General features: G+C 40.4%; 6 protein-coding genes and 1 pseudogene across 6 annotated transcripts; 2 read left to right on the forward strand and 5 right to left on the reverse strand.

Moving 5' to 3' along the window:
• Window positions 1-6: 6 nt before the first annotated feature.
• LOC109580291 (uncharacterized) lies at window positions 7-1,563 on the forward strand. The gene is made up of 6 exons (XM_019993324.1): window positions 7-556; window positions 633-687; window positions 739-821; window positions 924-1,004; window positions 1,294-1,427; window positions 1,471-1,563. The coding sequence occupies exons 1-6, from the start codon at window positions 108-110 to the stop codon at window positions 1,509-1,511; spliced, it is 843 nt and encodes a 280-aa protein (XP_019848883.1). The 5' UTR covers window positions 7-107; the 3' UTR covers window positions 1,512-1,563.
• On the reverse strand, window positions 1,534-7,145 carry LOC109580263 (uncharacterized). The gene is made up of 8 exons (XM_019993267.1): window positions 6,480-7,145; window positions 5,811-5,926; window positions 4,352-5,756; window positions 4,081-4,296; window positions 3,839-3,950; window positions 3,660-3,769; window positions 3,248-3,607; window positions 1,534-3,112 (listed from the first exon to the last, which is right to left on the reverse strand). Exons 1-8 carry the CDS (start codon window positions 6,708-6,710, stop codon window positions 1,592-1,594), a joined length of 4,071 nt encoding a protein of 1,356 aa, XP_019848826.1. The 5' UTR covers window positions 6,711-7,145; the 3' UTR covers window positions 1,534-1,591.
• A 98-nt stretch (window positions 7,146-7,243) lies between these two features.
• On the reverse strand, window positions 7,244-8,008 carry LOC100637995 (guanine nucleotide-binding protein G(I)/G(S)/G(O) subunit gamma-7-like). Its single transcript, XM_003384181.3, has 3 exons — window positions 7,900-8,008; window positions 7,680-7,790; window positions 7,244-7,518 (listed from the first exon to the last, which is right to left on the reverse strand). Exons 2-3 carry the CDS (start codon window positions 7,787-7,789, stop codon window positions 7,413-7,415), a joined length of 216 nt encoding a protein of 71 aa, XP_003384229.1. The 5' UTR covers window position 7,790; window positions 7,900-8,008; the 3' UTR covers window positions 7,244-7,412.
• Window positions 8,009-8,100: 92 nt separating this feature from the next.
• Window positions 8,101-10,199, forward strand: LOC100637745 (GTPase HRas). Its single transcript, XM_003384179.3, has 7 exons — window positions 8,101-8,253; window positions 8,374-8,422; window positions 8,477-8,590; window positions 9,068-9,210; window positions 9,275-9,396; window positions 9,575-9,616; window positions 9,685-10,199. The coding sequence occupies exons 1-7, from the start codon at window positions 8,223-8,225 to the stop codon at window positions 9,751-9,753; spliced, it is 570 nt and encodes a 189-aa protein (XP_003384227.1). The 5' UTR covers window positions 8,101-8,222; the 3' UTR covers window positions 9,754-10,199.
• A 531-nt stretch (window positions 10,200-10,730) lies between these two features.
• On the reverse strand, window positions 10,731-11,724 carry LOC100631646 (elongation of very long chain fatty acids protein 6-like). The gene has a single exon (XM_003384216.2). It carries the CDS (start codon window positions 11,625-11,627, stop codon window positions 10,818-10,820), a length of 810 nt encoding a protein of 269 aa, XP_003384264.1. The 5' UTR covers window positions 11,628-11,724; the 3' UTR covers window positions 10,731-10,817.
• Window positions 11,725-11,774: 50 nt separating this feature from the next.
• Window positions 11,775-12,676, reverse strand: LOC100631772 (elongation of very long chain fatty acids protein 6 pseudogene; annotated as a pseudogene).
• Window positions 12,677-12,805: 129 nt separating this feature from the next.
• Window positions 12,806-13,729, reverse strand: LOC100631897 (elongation of very long chain fatty acids protein 6-like). Its single transcript, XM_019993325.1, has one exon. It carries the CDS (start codon window positions 13,649-13,651, stop codon window positions 12,854-12,856), a length of 798 nt encoding a protein of 265 aa, XP_019848884.1. The 5' UTR covers window positions 13,652-13,729; the 3' UTR covers window positions 12,806-12,853.
• Between the last annotated feature and the right edge of the window lies 1 nt (window position 13,730).

Here is a 13,730-nt window from a genome sequence, read left to right on the forward strand (position 1 = left end):
GAAGACGTAAGGCACCAGGAGGAGGGGAAGGAGGTCCAACACCAGCTAGACCGGCTCGCACCCCAGGAACAACCAGACGATCGTCAAAGAAAACTAAGAATAGTCTGATGACAATGACGGAGCCACGCCCAGCCTCAAAGGGACGCAGTAAAGGACAAGGGAATGTAACATCTTTTCGGCTCTCACCAATAAAGACCACTCCCCCTCCTCTTGCTTTTGATACTGGTGATGATGATGAAGGGGGTATGGCTAATGAGGAGTCTGCTAATGGAGAGGAGGTTGTGGAAAATGGAGGCACTGCTGGAGAGGAATGTGAGGTTGAAGAGAGAGTAATACTCGATCATCAGGTAGAATGTGAAGTTGATTCTATTGATCAGGGAAAGCCTGATACTGATCATGATTCTGATCAGAGGATTGATACTAATGATATTGATGGTGATCAACTTATCAGATCAGCTGATTCTGATCACAAAGCGGATTCTGATTCCATTTCTGATCGCTCAATTGATCAAGATCAAAGAGAGTCAGTGAGTTTTGAATATTCTCAACAGACGAGGTTAGAGAATTATTGGTATTATTATTATTTATTTTTATTTATGTATTTTTAAAACTGCGTGTACATGTACATGTAGTGCTAATGATGAACTGAAGTCAAAACTATCAGAGGAACTGCAGAAAATGAAAAAAGTGAATTAATTATAGCTTTATTTATTATTATTATTATTATTACATGGCCAGATGAAAGGGTATTACGAGAGGAATACAGAGAGATTTCCCGTGGAAGGGCTGAAATCGGTAGCAAAACTTCTGAAACTTAAAAAGTAATGATGCTTAACTCAGTGCGTTAAGAGTGTGTCAGAATATCATTGTCAGTCTATTGCAGAGCGTGTTTATGCTGTGTTAGTGATACTTTGTTTATATAGGAAGAAAGCTTTGGCAGTGCAAAATAAGAAAGTGATAATTAATAAAATAAAGAGAAAGGAAAGGACACCTGCCACAGTCAAGTACTTACACTTACATTAGTATGAACCTGGGTTTTGTTTTTTGGCATAGTATAACTTGTCGGCAAATTCTTAAAGTTACACAAAAATTGAGCCAGAGAAAATTTGTCATTTTTATATTTTTTCCTGATACATATACATGTTCTGATGTTGTGTAGCAAGTTTGAGCTGATTCTGATCAAATTTGAATTTTTTATAATTTTTTTAATTTGCTCCAAAATCGGGCCAAAGTCCCTGTACTGTAATACAGGTTATCCCCAATTTTTGTTACATTTAATGTACTTTTTCTCAGCTCTCACATCAGGAAGGGCAGTAAGCTGAAGGTTTTGTTGTCATCCAAAGACGAAGAGGATTCAAGAATTACTGCGGCTCAACAATTTAGGAATGATAGACTGTACAACAATTCACAGTACCAGAGAGAATCAGGTAAAGAAAACGTGAAAGAAATTATTTTAAAATGTTTTTTAAGGATATTACGCTTTATTAAGAAGAAACAAAATGCAAATTTAAATAAATTATTATTATTATTATTATTAATATGACTGTAATTTTTTGTTCTTTTCTGTGCAATTTAAGTACAAAAGTAATAATTAATAAAGGCTAGAGCCGAAACTAAACATTTTGCTTATATTACTTGCGTCTGTAGTGGGCGTGGTCACATCTGAAGAGGGGTGTGGCTCCGGTTGACTTGAGAGAGTGTCTTCAGAGACTATAGATGCTGACATTTCACTCAGTCGTCTTTGCTTAGCTTGTAAAGAACTAAAGGCACTCTCAATTTGAACGTCATTCTCGTCCCCCAAGCCAAGGTGGGTCAGGTAGGATGGAACAGAAGGGGCATGGCCTTCCTCTGAGTCTCCGCCCTCTTTAATGTCACCCTCCATTGACTCTTGTAATTCCTTAGGTATGGAGAGGGTAGACATTTTTATCTCTCCAAATGCTTGGGTCTCATTTGGAATAGGAGAATCTGGCACCTGCTGACGACTTCCAAATAAGGATATGTTCTCGGCATCTTTGGGCGGAGTCCCGAACAGTTCGTGAGGTGGGAGTGGTTTGTCTAATACGGCTGTTTTCTGTAGGAGGGACGGGAGGTGTCTTTCATCTTTTCTTTTATCCTCTGCAGGTCCCTCGTGCTGTTTCTTAAGGACAGAGCTAAGAGCAGAGGAATCAGGTGACATTCTTCCTCCTCCACTCGTTTTTGGTTTTATCTTTAAATGAGAGTATTTCTCTCTCGGGTTAACTAATCTAACAGTTTCAGTTTTAGCAGAGGTGCTCCCCGAGCTACCCCAAACTGACGAGGCTGATGTGGGTGGAGCTGACACGCCTCCCCTTGCTCTGGTCTCTGGCAAACTCTGAGAAGCTGATGATGAAAAGTTTTCAGACGAACGAGAGGAAGGAGCTAGAGGAGGAGGACCAGGGTTAGTAGCATCAGGACGAGAAGTAGGCGGGGACTGATGGAGTGGCTGTGGGCGTGGCGGGGATTTAGCTGATCTTGAGAACCGAGGATCGCTAGCAGACCTGGGGTCCGGTGCTGTTTCACTAATAATCCCAGACCCAACCACGTGAGGAGGTGGTGCAAATCTATGCTGAGGAGACGGGCCTAATAAAGGAGGCGTTTGGTCAACAGGGGGGTGTGGTCCAGGATAAAAAGGCGGAGCAAGATTTGGCGGACCTCTTATGATTATGGGATGGTGCGGGTGAAAGGAACGAGGGGGAGGTACACTGTGACGAATGAGTACCAGACCCGGTGGAGGGGGCATGAACCCTGGCCTGGGGCCGACCGGCATTAAAGCAGGTGGTGCAGGTTGGTCTAATAATGGGCGAGTATGATCAGTAAAGACATGCTGGGGCTGTGGGGCAGACTGGACATGGGATGATGGAGGAGAATGGAAAGGAGGAGGAGGAGGAGGGAGAGAGGAGGGAGGGAGGGAGTTAGGTGAAGGTTGCTCCTGCCCTGTATTTGAGTCCGAGGCGTCTCTGTCCTTATTTTCCCAGTACTCCAACTCAAACTCTTCATTTTCTTTCTTCTTCTCTTCTTCATTCTCTTTCTCAGTTGTTAATGGAGTGGGTAGTAACACTTTACGTAGCTGAGTTGCTAGCTCATGAGGTAGCACCTGAAACAATGGACAAGAAAATAAAGCACATTAACATGAAAAATACTTTTCATTTTTGATGAAATTTAACTAAAATCCCTGTGCTATATAGTACAGGGACTTTGGTCCAATTTTTGAGCAACTTTAAAAAAATACCTGGGGGTGTGGTTCAGGAAACAGTTCCGACACATTAAATCCAGGAGACAGTCGAACGTTGGTCTTTAATTTTTCTTCCTCGTCAAGTTTCTGTGCCCAGTGCTGACCCTCGTCCACTGGCTGGGGTACATGTACATGTACATGTACATTCCTCTCATGGGTAACATCGGTCGACCAGTGTCCATCAACTGGTGGTGGATTATGGTACGATGGTCCATAAGGCCCTGGAGGTAAATCCAAAGGATTAGGTGCTCTGGATTCAGGTCCTTCAAATGGAATGGGTGTGGCAGTGGGTGGAGCCAAAGGATGAGGAGGAGGGGGAGGGTAACGAACAAAATCTCTCATATTTGGTTCAATGACCTACAGATACATGTATAGAGGTCATGTGGTAATCACATGATGCTTTACTTACGCTCATTAGTATGTCATAGGTCTCTTGGGTAAGAGGGGCGTGGGAGAACTTGCACTTGTCTCCATGGTAACACATGTGGCGGGTGTGAAAGTACCGACATGGGAAACCACCTGAAATAAAAATGGATTTTAATATTATCATTACTTTTTTATTTGTCTATTTATTTTTTGTTTTATTACCATGGTAAAAGAGACAGTCGTCTCCTTTGTCGCAAGCGTCTTGTAAAAAGAACTTGCACATCTCTCTCTTCTTCTCTCTCTTGACAGCATGACTGTACATGCAATTGTCTTTCTAGAAACGTCAAAGAAAGAGTTCGTATTATGATACTAAGGATCCCATTTCACTAATTTCCATGCCCAGTGCCCAGTGCATTTTATTAATTCTTCCGGTCTCCCCTCATTCTCTCTCATTCAACACTTACATGAATACAGTGACCATTGAGGAAGTACTTGCAGGGTATTTTAGCAGCTGGGTTAGTGGGCGGCTGTGGCTCCTGTTGATCTGCTGGTACATGTTGTACATGTACGTTCTCGGGACTCTCGTTTGGGTTCTCTCCTCCTACTTTGCCGTTATCCTTCTCTTTCCTCTTTCGCGGTATTTTCATTTTCGATATATTTTTCTTCAACATTTGGGAATCCTAGAATAAAATAAATAAAATGAATAAACAAACAAACAATATACATGTATCTTACATCTTTTTTTTTCTCCAATTCTAGTACATGTACACCCTCATCAACAGTTTGCTCTCCAACGATTGCCGTTAAACTACCAGTACTCTCAGGGCCCCCACTATTGAGTCTTGGTCTTTTATCTCCCTGTAGCAGTGGAAACTCTTCATCCAAAGGACTGCTAGTCGTATCAGACTTTGTCCCAGTCCCTCCTCCTTTTGACGGGCTAGTATCGATCCAAAAATCAGCAGCTGCTGCTTTAAAGTCAAACCCGCCATTATTCTCATCCTCTCCCACCTCCTCCTCCTCCTCCTCGTTGTTCAACTGGTCAAGATAATCGTCATAATTAAACCCGGTGTCCTCGCTATCGACCAGTCGACCGCTGTCCATCTGCAGTCTTGACAGTTTAATGGACACTAAGAGAGGACTGCTGGTCTTGTTTGTGCTAGTTCTTAAATTTCTTTTTCTTACAGCCGGAGACGACGACTTTCTACCACCTCTTCTCTTTCCTTTGGTAATGGATGCTACTGTCGGTACTTCTCTTCTTACAGTTAATTGGAGAAGCTGTGAGTTTTCATCTTCCCTACTCTCTTTCTCTGCCTCTACTAAAGACAAAGCTGCTGGAGGCCCTGGTACAATGTCTTGAGAAGTTACTAAGTTTCCTCCTCCTCCTCCTCCTCTTTCACTTGTCTTGAGCTGATGGTCAGGCCCAACCTCTTGAGGGGACATTGAGAGAGACGTGTTGACTATTGGAGACACTCGTGTTTCCATGGAAACAGGTGTCGTTGCTGTGCTAACCAATGGAGTAGAATTGAAAGTATCAGTAGAAGAGGAGGAGGAGGAGGGGCTGGTTTCAAGGAGTGTCTGTTGGATTGGCTGGTGACTGATAGGAGGAGGCGTATCAGATGATACTGGATTGACCTGTTTGACGGGTGATACCTCTAGTTCATCATTAACAGTGTACCCCACAGGTTCCTCTTCAGTATTAGAGGCACTATTACTGCTACTGATTGTGTCTTCAAATTTCTTCTGATATGCTTTATTTTTATGAAAAGCAGATACTGATTTCAGGTACCATTGGGGCGGGGCAGGATAGTTCATTTCGTCTAGGCTGATTTGATTGGTTTTTGGAGTCGGAAGTAACGCCAGATTTCTGCTGATTCGACTTTCAATTGTCTCAAGAGTCAAGGAGGGACTGTAATCACTCCATTTCTTGTCACCATGGTAACGGTCGTGTCGTATGGGTGTGCCCACAAGGTCACTGGCCCGGTTGTTCCCCCTCTCTCTTCTCTCGTTCTCATGTTGTGTCCACCGTCGGTTATGGTGGCGATAACGGCCACCTTCACGAGACCGGTAGGAAGTATGATTTTCTCTGTCGCCATAGTGACCATATGTGTCCTGCGAGAAAGGCGAGGAAGTGTTTCTGTCACTAAAAAAAAAGAAAATATAAAATATTCTCCTCTTATAGGGTAAGTCTTATTACTTCTTTGGTTTGACTAGTTGTGGGTAGTATGCTGCCTCTTCATCGTCTGAGAATATTTCTCCTTCTTCTCCGTCAGATCCACCACTTCTAGCGCCTTCCTTGTCTCTCTTTGGCCTCTAGCAGCAACAAAAACAAATTGATTAATATCAAAAAAAAAATATGACAAAAGATCCCCTCTTCTTATTATCATTACATATTAGGTCAAGAATTCAAAACTATTGCGGAGGCACACATCATTACTTCTCAATAATTCCTTTGATGTCACTGAACTCCAAAGTCATTTCCAGTGTACATTTTATACTTCACAATTTAGACGTACCCGTACACAAGCAAGCATGCATGGACAATATGCGTGTGCTTTCATTATTATTAGGGAGTTCATAGCAGCTGTCTTGCATTGCAGGCCATAATCTGCTAATTGTGTTGTGATGACTAAACATGCAAGGAAAGCAATGGACTGTGTGGCTATTTTTAGTAACAGCCCAGTATATTTTTAGTAACAGCCTAGTCTATTTTTAGTAACAGCCAGAAATGAAAGAATTATCGGAATGTGCTCAAGTGCCCACACAACTTGATTTGGTAAATTAACACCTAGCTTTTGAAATCAATGCATGTACACACGTATAAAAATAATAATTATAAATATTCTATTTTACTTTATATAGTTACCTTTGTTGGAGGTGATGTAGGCGTGTCTCTATTATCTTTCTCTTCGTCATTATCGCCTTCTGTTGACTCAAACGGTCGTTTTAAAGAACTCTCTCCACCAGTTCTTATTGTATCTACCCCTGGCTCTACAGTATCTGGCTTATCAATTTCATCTTGTTTTATTTCTTGACTTTCATCTTCACTTGACGGCAATTCCCCATCCTCTAGGTCCTCCTCCGACCCCGAAGCCATTTTTGGCACAAACCACAAATGCACTGATCTACTTTCAAGGCCAAAACCTCACCACTTGCCAAAACACCTTTAAACTACAATAATACACTGGCCTCTTGTGCAGTGGGTGTGAGAGATCAAGTACAATATGTGTGACTGTTACTTTACCGTAGGCCTGGTTTTTAAAACTAAACCAAGGCCTTATTGTCTCCTTGAAGGTTTTCTGGACTCTAGCCCGTTCCAAGTGGTAATTTGGCACTACAGACACTCACGGCTTAGTGCTTAATAGAAAGTGTGTGGTTTTGGGGTGAGGAGGGAGGGTAGGATAACAACTAGTCTGCGTTAACTTTGTTATAAAAGTTTTAAATGTTGCCTTTGCCTCTCTCCTCTTTCCATCTTCATTTGTGTGAACAGAACACAATGAGAAGGAAGGATAAGTGGAGGAAGGGGCGCGGTTGTACTCAACTGCGCATGCGCTCTGTCATTAATTAACTATTAAATAAGGCGTGGTTTATATAAAGCAAACAAAATGGCGGCAGCAAGTTCCAAAAAAATAAGAGTTAACTTTCAAAAACAATAATAATAACAATTATGCATATTTTGATTATTGTGGTGGAACAAACACTCTGTCTAATACATATATATTGTGAGGTGTAACTCAATTACATAATAATAATAATCAATAATAATAATAGTTAAAAACCAGGATCAAATCTGGGCCTTTCAGAGGATGGCACAAGGATTCTTTGGCTTAAAAGGATTATCCGATTGAGCTAACGGATTAACTAGTGGGTCCTCCATTTCATTTTCTTGAATGTAAGTAAGCAACCTGTGGGTGTGTGTGTGCATATAAAGAGAATATAGTAACTATCAAGTACCAAGAAGGCAAGAATTAACACATCCATAATTTTCAATAGTCTTCCCTTGCATACGTGTGTTATGATAATAATTATTTTGTATAATAATAAAAGTATGAATTTTAGTACTTACGCCTGTGTTGAGACGGATACTTTAGTACGATCAATCTCTGCCTGTGACCTCAGATGATCAACAAGTAGCCGAGCCTGATCCAACTGCTCGTGACGAGCCTGCATAGACATACTGAGAGAGAAAAATTCACAATAAATATCTCAATGTACACGATTTACATGATAAAGATCACAAAATTCACAAAAAAAGAGACTATTTCTTCTATTTATCTCTCCCTTACCTTTAAAATGATTTTAAAAAGCTTTGAAAACAAGAGAGCAGAGAGTGATGTGACACTACTGCAGTGATTGTTGCTGAAACTCACGTGATCAGTTGGTTATGCAAATATGTCACGCCCATGGACACACCCACTCACATTAAAAATAGACTCGTCACCCTTATAAGGTCAGGAAGTCGTTCTAAAAATAGAACAGTGATCTGCACTATTTATAGTACACAACTGTGTCTGTGAGGTGAGTGAAGAGTTGGAAAGTGTTACAAGCTAATAATAACAAGACTGACAGGAGGTGCCTTTAAACGTCAAGGACTAGAACTAGGAGAATAATGACTGAGTATAAGCTAGTGGTAGTTGGAGGTGCGTTGTAATGGAGCCATGGCCCTGAGCTTTATTATTATTATTATTATTTTGTATAAATTATATATAATTATTCTATGGTGTAAATGTATAATTATACTTTATGTCTCTCTCTTACAGCTGGTGGTGTAGGCAAGAGTGCATTGACTATACAGCTAATTCAGAATCAGTAAGACATCTTTAATACAATCATTGATCTAGTTTTATTCTCTCTCTCCCTCAGTTTTGTTGATGAGTATGACCCCACGATAGAGGACTCCTATCGCAAGCAAGTGGTCATTGATGGAGACACTTGTCTACTGGACATCCTAGATACAGCAGGACAGGAGGAATATAGGTAAATTAACTAGGATGCTTGGATTAAAAAATTTCCAAAAGTCTAATTTCAATCAGCATCATCTTGAGCTTTCTACACATGATTTAAGGGCATGTATGTATTACGTGTAGCAATAAAAATGAAAATATTCTTTATATTGATTACGAGTGACAGTGAGAATTATCAAACAAGATGCTTTTTAAGTGAAAGCGTTACTTGTGTACCACCGTCATTTAATAATAATGATAGTAAGTTATCATCATTATTGTTGGTAGTTATTGTTAGAAGGTGCTCCTGTTCCATGTTCGTGTACAATACTTTATTTTATATAATAATAATAATACAGGAGACTCCAACAGGATGTTATGGCATCAAGGGCCAAATGACATAATAAGTTTTAATATAGTTTATTAGTATCATTTTTCTCTCTCTCTCCCCCTCCCTCCTCTCTCTCCCCCCTCCCCCTCTCTCCCCTCCCCCTCTCTCTCCCCCTCCTAGTGCTATGAGAGACCAGTATATGAGAACAGGAGAGGGTTTCTTGTGTGTTTTTGCAGTCGATAATATGAAGTCCTTTGAAGATGTGGAGTCCTACAGAGCACAGATACGCCGAGTAAAAGACTCAAATGACGTTCCTATAATCTGTAAGAAGAGAGAGGGGGAGGGATTAGATGAATATATATAATGCTCTTTTTTCATCTCCTCCAGTGGTAGGTAACAAGATTGATCTACCCAGACGAGAAGTTGATCAGAAGATAGCGCAAGGTTTTGTCAAGAACCACAACATGGCAGGATACATTGAGACTTCAGCCAAAACAAGACAAGGAGTGGTAAGGACCAGAGGAAATTGCTTAATCCATATTGGCCAAAGAAATACTCTTAATGCTTTCTATCATTTTAATTATTTTATTTAATTGGACATATATGTGTGATCGCCTTACAAGTTGTGACTTATAACTATTAGATTTCTAACTTTCTCTCTCTCTCTCTCTCTCTCTCTCTGTTTAGGACGATGCTTTCTATTCTTTAGTACGAGAGATTAGACGCTATGTAAGTCATTAAAATACAATTATTCATTTATAAATTTTACACGGATTTCTCTTTTTTTGCTACTTTAGAAAGACGAGAGGTCTTCTCAGACACCGGCCGAGAAACCAAAGAAGAAGATGAAGTGCAATCTTCTGTAAGAGCATTCACCTCTGTCTCTCTCTCTTTCTCAATGTTCAGAGCTATCTTTTATGAGGTGTTGGTTAAACTGCATGGGGTACTATTGATAATGTATTAAATTTTAAAAAAGATAAAAATGTAAAACTGTTATTATTATTATTAATTATGGATTATTATTATTATTATTATTATTATTATTATTATTATTATTATGCATTATTAGTCTCAGAAATTATTTCTCTCTTTCAATCCCATTTGTTTGTAATAATTTCTGTATTCAATTTCTCTCTTTCCATTTCTTTTTCTTTTTTCCCTCTTCCTTTAATGTGTATGATCTATCATTTTGTTATTTCTCTCTCTCTCTCTGTTTCTGTTTCTGACTGTCACTGCACAATTCATAATGTATGTGTGAATAAGAAATTTGAACTTATTGATAGAGTTTTAATTCAAGTCTCATAACTAATAATTGTTTCTTCCAAGACTCACCAGACGTTTGCTTTTTATGTAGCGCTATGCATTTTATAATGTTCCAATTGGTACAAACTTATACAAAAGTACCTCTGAAATGAGGACACCTTTGTATTAAGGACAGGTAGTGTGGGCTCAATGGTGTCCTTAATAAAGAGGCTACACTGTACATGTATTAAGGACAGGTAGTGTGGGCCCAATGGTGTCCTTAATAAAGAGGCTACACTGTACATGTATTAAGGACAGGTAGTGTGGGCCCAATGGTGTCCTTAATAAAGAGGCTACACTGTACATGTATTAAGGACTGGTAGTGTGGGTCCAATTGTCTCCTTAATAAAGAGGCTACATTGTACATGTATTAAGTGGGTCCAATGGTGTCCTTAATAAAGAGGTTATACCACCATTGTCAACACCTTGGGCAGTTAAGGACAGTATGGCTGCTCTTAAGATTGATGGCCAATAGCCACTGCCCTGTTGATAATAACAGCCAAATAATAACAGCCTCCTTTAAAAGTGGCTTCACTGTGCAAATGTGTATTATCTAAGTAGATCTATTATTATAAAAAGGTTACTAACAATAATAATAATAACAATCACTTTTATTATCAAAATTTTACTAGAACAAATATCGTCCGACGAAAAACTGTATAAAGAGGAGAGCATAAGAGCCATATAGCGCCAAAGCAGCATACAGGACACCAAAATCCAGATTGCAATCAGCTCCACCACTGTAATTCACATATGCCAAAGTGGTAGCAATCATACAAATGAACATTTGTGATATTTGTAGTACAGTGATGACCTGTGCTATCTTTGAACTCAATCTCACATCGGCTGCTCTCAGAGCATAATAGGTATACATGATCGAGTGTACAGTGAAGTTGATGCTGGAGTAGTAGTGCTCCAGGGCACTTTCAATGGGACGTCCAAAAGTATAGTAGGCAAAGATCAAGACAGATGCATGGTGATACCAATGCAAGAAGCTAAGCTTGCTCTTCCTTAATACAATGAATACCGTGTCCACGAGCTCTGCTAGCTTGGAGAGACAGAACAGAAAGCCCCATAGAATGATGCCTGGGTTAGATGTGAATACATCCGTCTTGCATGTTGTGTGACTGAAGCCGTTTCGTATAATAGAGTGTACTAGATTTGGCAGCATAGAGATGCAACCTATGAACGAGAAGACTGCCAGTCCAACGTTCCAGGCAAACAACGCTTTTTTGAGCTCGTAGCGAGGCCTGTTGATCATCCACTTTCTCCCAATGAAAACTAAAGCCAGATAGACCAGTGCACCAGTCCAAGCTATGTAGAAATTGTCTCCCATCCATTTTCTTGCATTTTGTACGTTGAACTTGCTTTCTATGCCTCTCACTAGAGGGAGGTTGATAAACAGGCTGTCTACGAGGCCGCTATCAGCTGAATCCATGATAAATGCAGGCAAAAGAAAGGTTCGGTTTCAAAAGTTTGTTTTTATGTGACCTCAACTTAAGTAGCCCCTCCTAATAGCAGCACATCAGATCAGGTCAGGTGATGCAAATTAATGAGCTCCTCCCACTTTTCAAAGGTGACATTGTGCAATGTAAACAAAAAACTATGGACTACAATAGAAAAAAAAATAGAGTAGAAAATAACTTTAACTAAAGAAATAACGTCTCAAAAAATAGTGTATAAATAGCAATGCGTAAGAACCATACATTGTTATACTAAAGTAGAAGACATGCCAGTCAAACTGACAGTTGGCCCCACTCTTAACGTTGCTGTAGGCGGTAAGGGTGACAGCTAAACAGACAAACATCTGTGATATTTGGAGTACAGTGATTAATAGAGCTATCCTTGAGGGGATACGCACACCGACAGCCCTCAAGGCATAGTATGAATACATTATTGAATGGACTGTAAAGTTAATGGTAGAGAAATAGTGCTCGGAAGCACTCTCAATCGGTCGACCGTAACCATAATATGCAAAAAACAAGACCGTTAAATGATGATACCAGTGCAGGAAATTAAGATGGCTCTTGTGGAGAACTATGAAGATGGTGTCGCCAAGCTCTAGGGCTTTAGAGAGACAGAAAAGGAATATCCAGAGGCTTGTGTGGGGGCTGGAGAATGCTTCAGTCCTGCAAGTGGTGTGATTAAAGCCGTGCTTTACTAAACCATGGACTAGCTGCGGGAGCAGTGCTATAGTACCGTACATAGAGAACACAGCTAGCCCCACGTTCCAGAGGAAAAGGGTTCTCTTGAAATTGAATGGAAACCTGTCTCTCATCCACTTCCTTCCAAAGAATATGGCAACTAGATACATCACTCCTAAGGCTACGCAAAGATAGAAGGAGTCTCCGAGCCATTTACGTCCGAGTTTGTTGTTGAATCCTTGCTGTATCCTCTCCAGTAGTGGAATGTGTGCGAGAGGGTTACCCACCAGTACCAATGTGTCTTCCATGTTCGATGTACCACGTTACATACATGCGGATCACCTGATTTCAAGGACTCAGCTCCACCCAGCCAGTGAACAAAAGTGAGCTCCACCCAATTTGCAAATGAGCTCCACCCAAATTGCAAGTAGCAATGAATTATTAATTTTTCAAAAATAATTATTATGCACCCAAAAAAGGACAATAATATTGATAATTAGATGCCTAATCTTCAATGGCCTTACTGGATGTAGCGGCGAATGAAATAGTGCAGAAATAAAACAGCATAAGATCCGTACATTGCTGCAGCAAAATAAAGCGAACCAAGATGGAGTATGCAGCCTGGAACACTGTGGTAGTTCGTATAGCCAATCCAAATGATCCACAAACAGAAAAACATTTGTGCTATTTGAAGAATCGTGATTGCTTGTGCAATCTTTGAATGAAGATGAACACCAGCAGCTCTCAATGCGTAATAGGTATACATAATGGTGTGGACAAAGGCATTGCTGCTGGAGAAGTAATGCTGTAACGTTCCAGTTCGTATTTCAGTGCAAGTATAATAACAGTAGAGAAGGACAGTGATGTGATGATACCAGTGGAGGAACTGCAATGGACGCTTGCGGAGTATGATGAAAGCCGTGTCTCCCAGCTCTATTATCTTGAAGAAACAAAAAAGGAAGTTCCAAAGCTGGATGTGAGTGTCATAGAAGATATATGGAGTGCAGAGGATATAATTCATGCCATACTTTAGGTGTGCATGGATCATGTGTGGAAGGAGTGAGAGACAGACTAGGAATGAAAAGGCTGCAAGGGCCACGTTCCAGTAGAACAGAGGCTTCTTGATGTTAAAGGGAGAGAAATACCTCATGCATTTCTTTCCCGCTAATATCAGCAGCAAATACAAGATTACAGCGATTACTGGTATGTGGAAGTTCTCCCTCATCCATTTTTCTCCAGACATCATTGAGTATTTTGACTCGAGTCGTCCTATAAGGGGAAGGTAAGAAAAGGGACTGCCTACAAGCTCGCCTTTCATATCAGCTCAAAATGTCTTCAAGAGAGTGCCTGGTGAAAAGATTTGCAACAAAAAAAGAATACCGCGACTAATTGCGTGG

Source organism: Amphimedon queenslandica, unplaced genomic scaffold, assembly GCF_000090795.2.
Source record: "Amphimedon queenslandica unplaced genomic scaffold, v1.1 AMPQUscaffold_13499, whole genome shotgun sequence".
Taxonomy (NCBI): Eukaryota; Metazoa; Porifera; class Demospongiae; order Haplosclerida; family Niphatidae; genus Amphimedon; species Amphimedon queenslandica.

Coding starts and splice junctions, on each gene's coding strand:
- LOC100637995 (XM_003384181.3), bottom strand. CDS start 7,789: ATGTCTATGCAGGCTCGTCACGAGCAGTTGGATCAGGCTCGGCTACTT. Junction 7,519..7,679: donor GTATCCGTCTCAACACAGGC/GTAAGTACTAAA, acceptor ACACACCCACAG/GTTGCTTACTTACATTCAAG.
- LOC100631646 (XM_003384216.2), bottom strand. CDS start 11,627: ATGGATTCAGCTGATAGCGGCCTCGTAGACAGCCTGTTTATCAACCTC.
- LOC109580263 (XM_019993267.1), bottom strand. CDS start 6,710: ATGGCTTCGGGGTCGGAGGAGGACCTAGAGGATGGGGAATTGCCGTCA. Junction 3,770..3,838: donor CGACTGTCTCTTTTACCATG/GTAATAAAACAA, acceptor TTTTTATTTCAG/GTGGTTTCCCATGTCGGTAC. Junction 3,113..3,247: donor TTCCTGAACCACACCCCCAG/GTATTTTTTTAA, acceptor CCATTGTTTCAG/GTGCTACCTCATGAGCTAGC.
- LOC100631897 (XM_019993325.1), bottom strand. CDS start 13,651: ATGAAAGGCGAGCTTGTAGGCAGTCCCTTTTCTTACCTTCCCCTTATA.
- LOC109580291 (XM_019993324.1), top strand. CDS start 108: ATGACAATGACGGAGCCACGCCCAGCCTCAAAGGGACGCAGTAAAGGA. Junction 688..738: donor AACTGCAGAAAATGAAAAAA/GTGAATTAATTA, acceptor TTACATGGCCAG/ATGAAAGGGTATTACGAGAG. Junction 1,005..1,293: donor AGGACACCTGCCACAGTCAA/GTACTTACACTT, acceptor ACTTTTTCTCAG/CTCTCACATCAGGAAGGGCA.
- LOC100637745 (XM_003384179.3), top strand. CDS start 8,223: ATGACTGAGTATAAGCTAGTGGTAGTTGGAG. Junction 8,254..8,373: donor TAAGCTAGTGGTAGTTGGAG/GTGCGTTGTAAT, acceptor TCTCTCTTACAG/CTGGTGGTGTAGGCAAGAGT. Junction 9,617..9,684: donor TACGAGAGATTAGACGCTAT/GTAAGTCATTAA, acceptor TTGCTACTTTAG/AAAGACGAGAGGTCTTCTCA.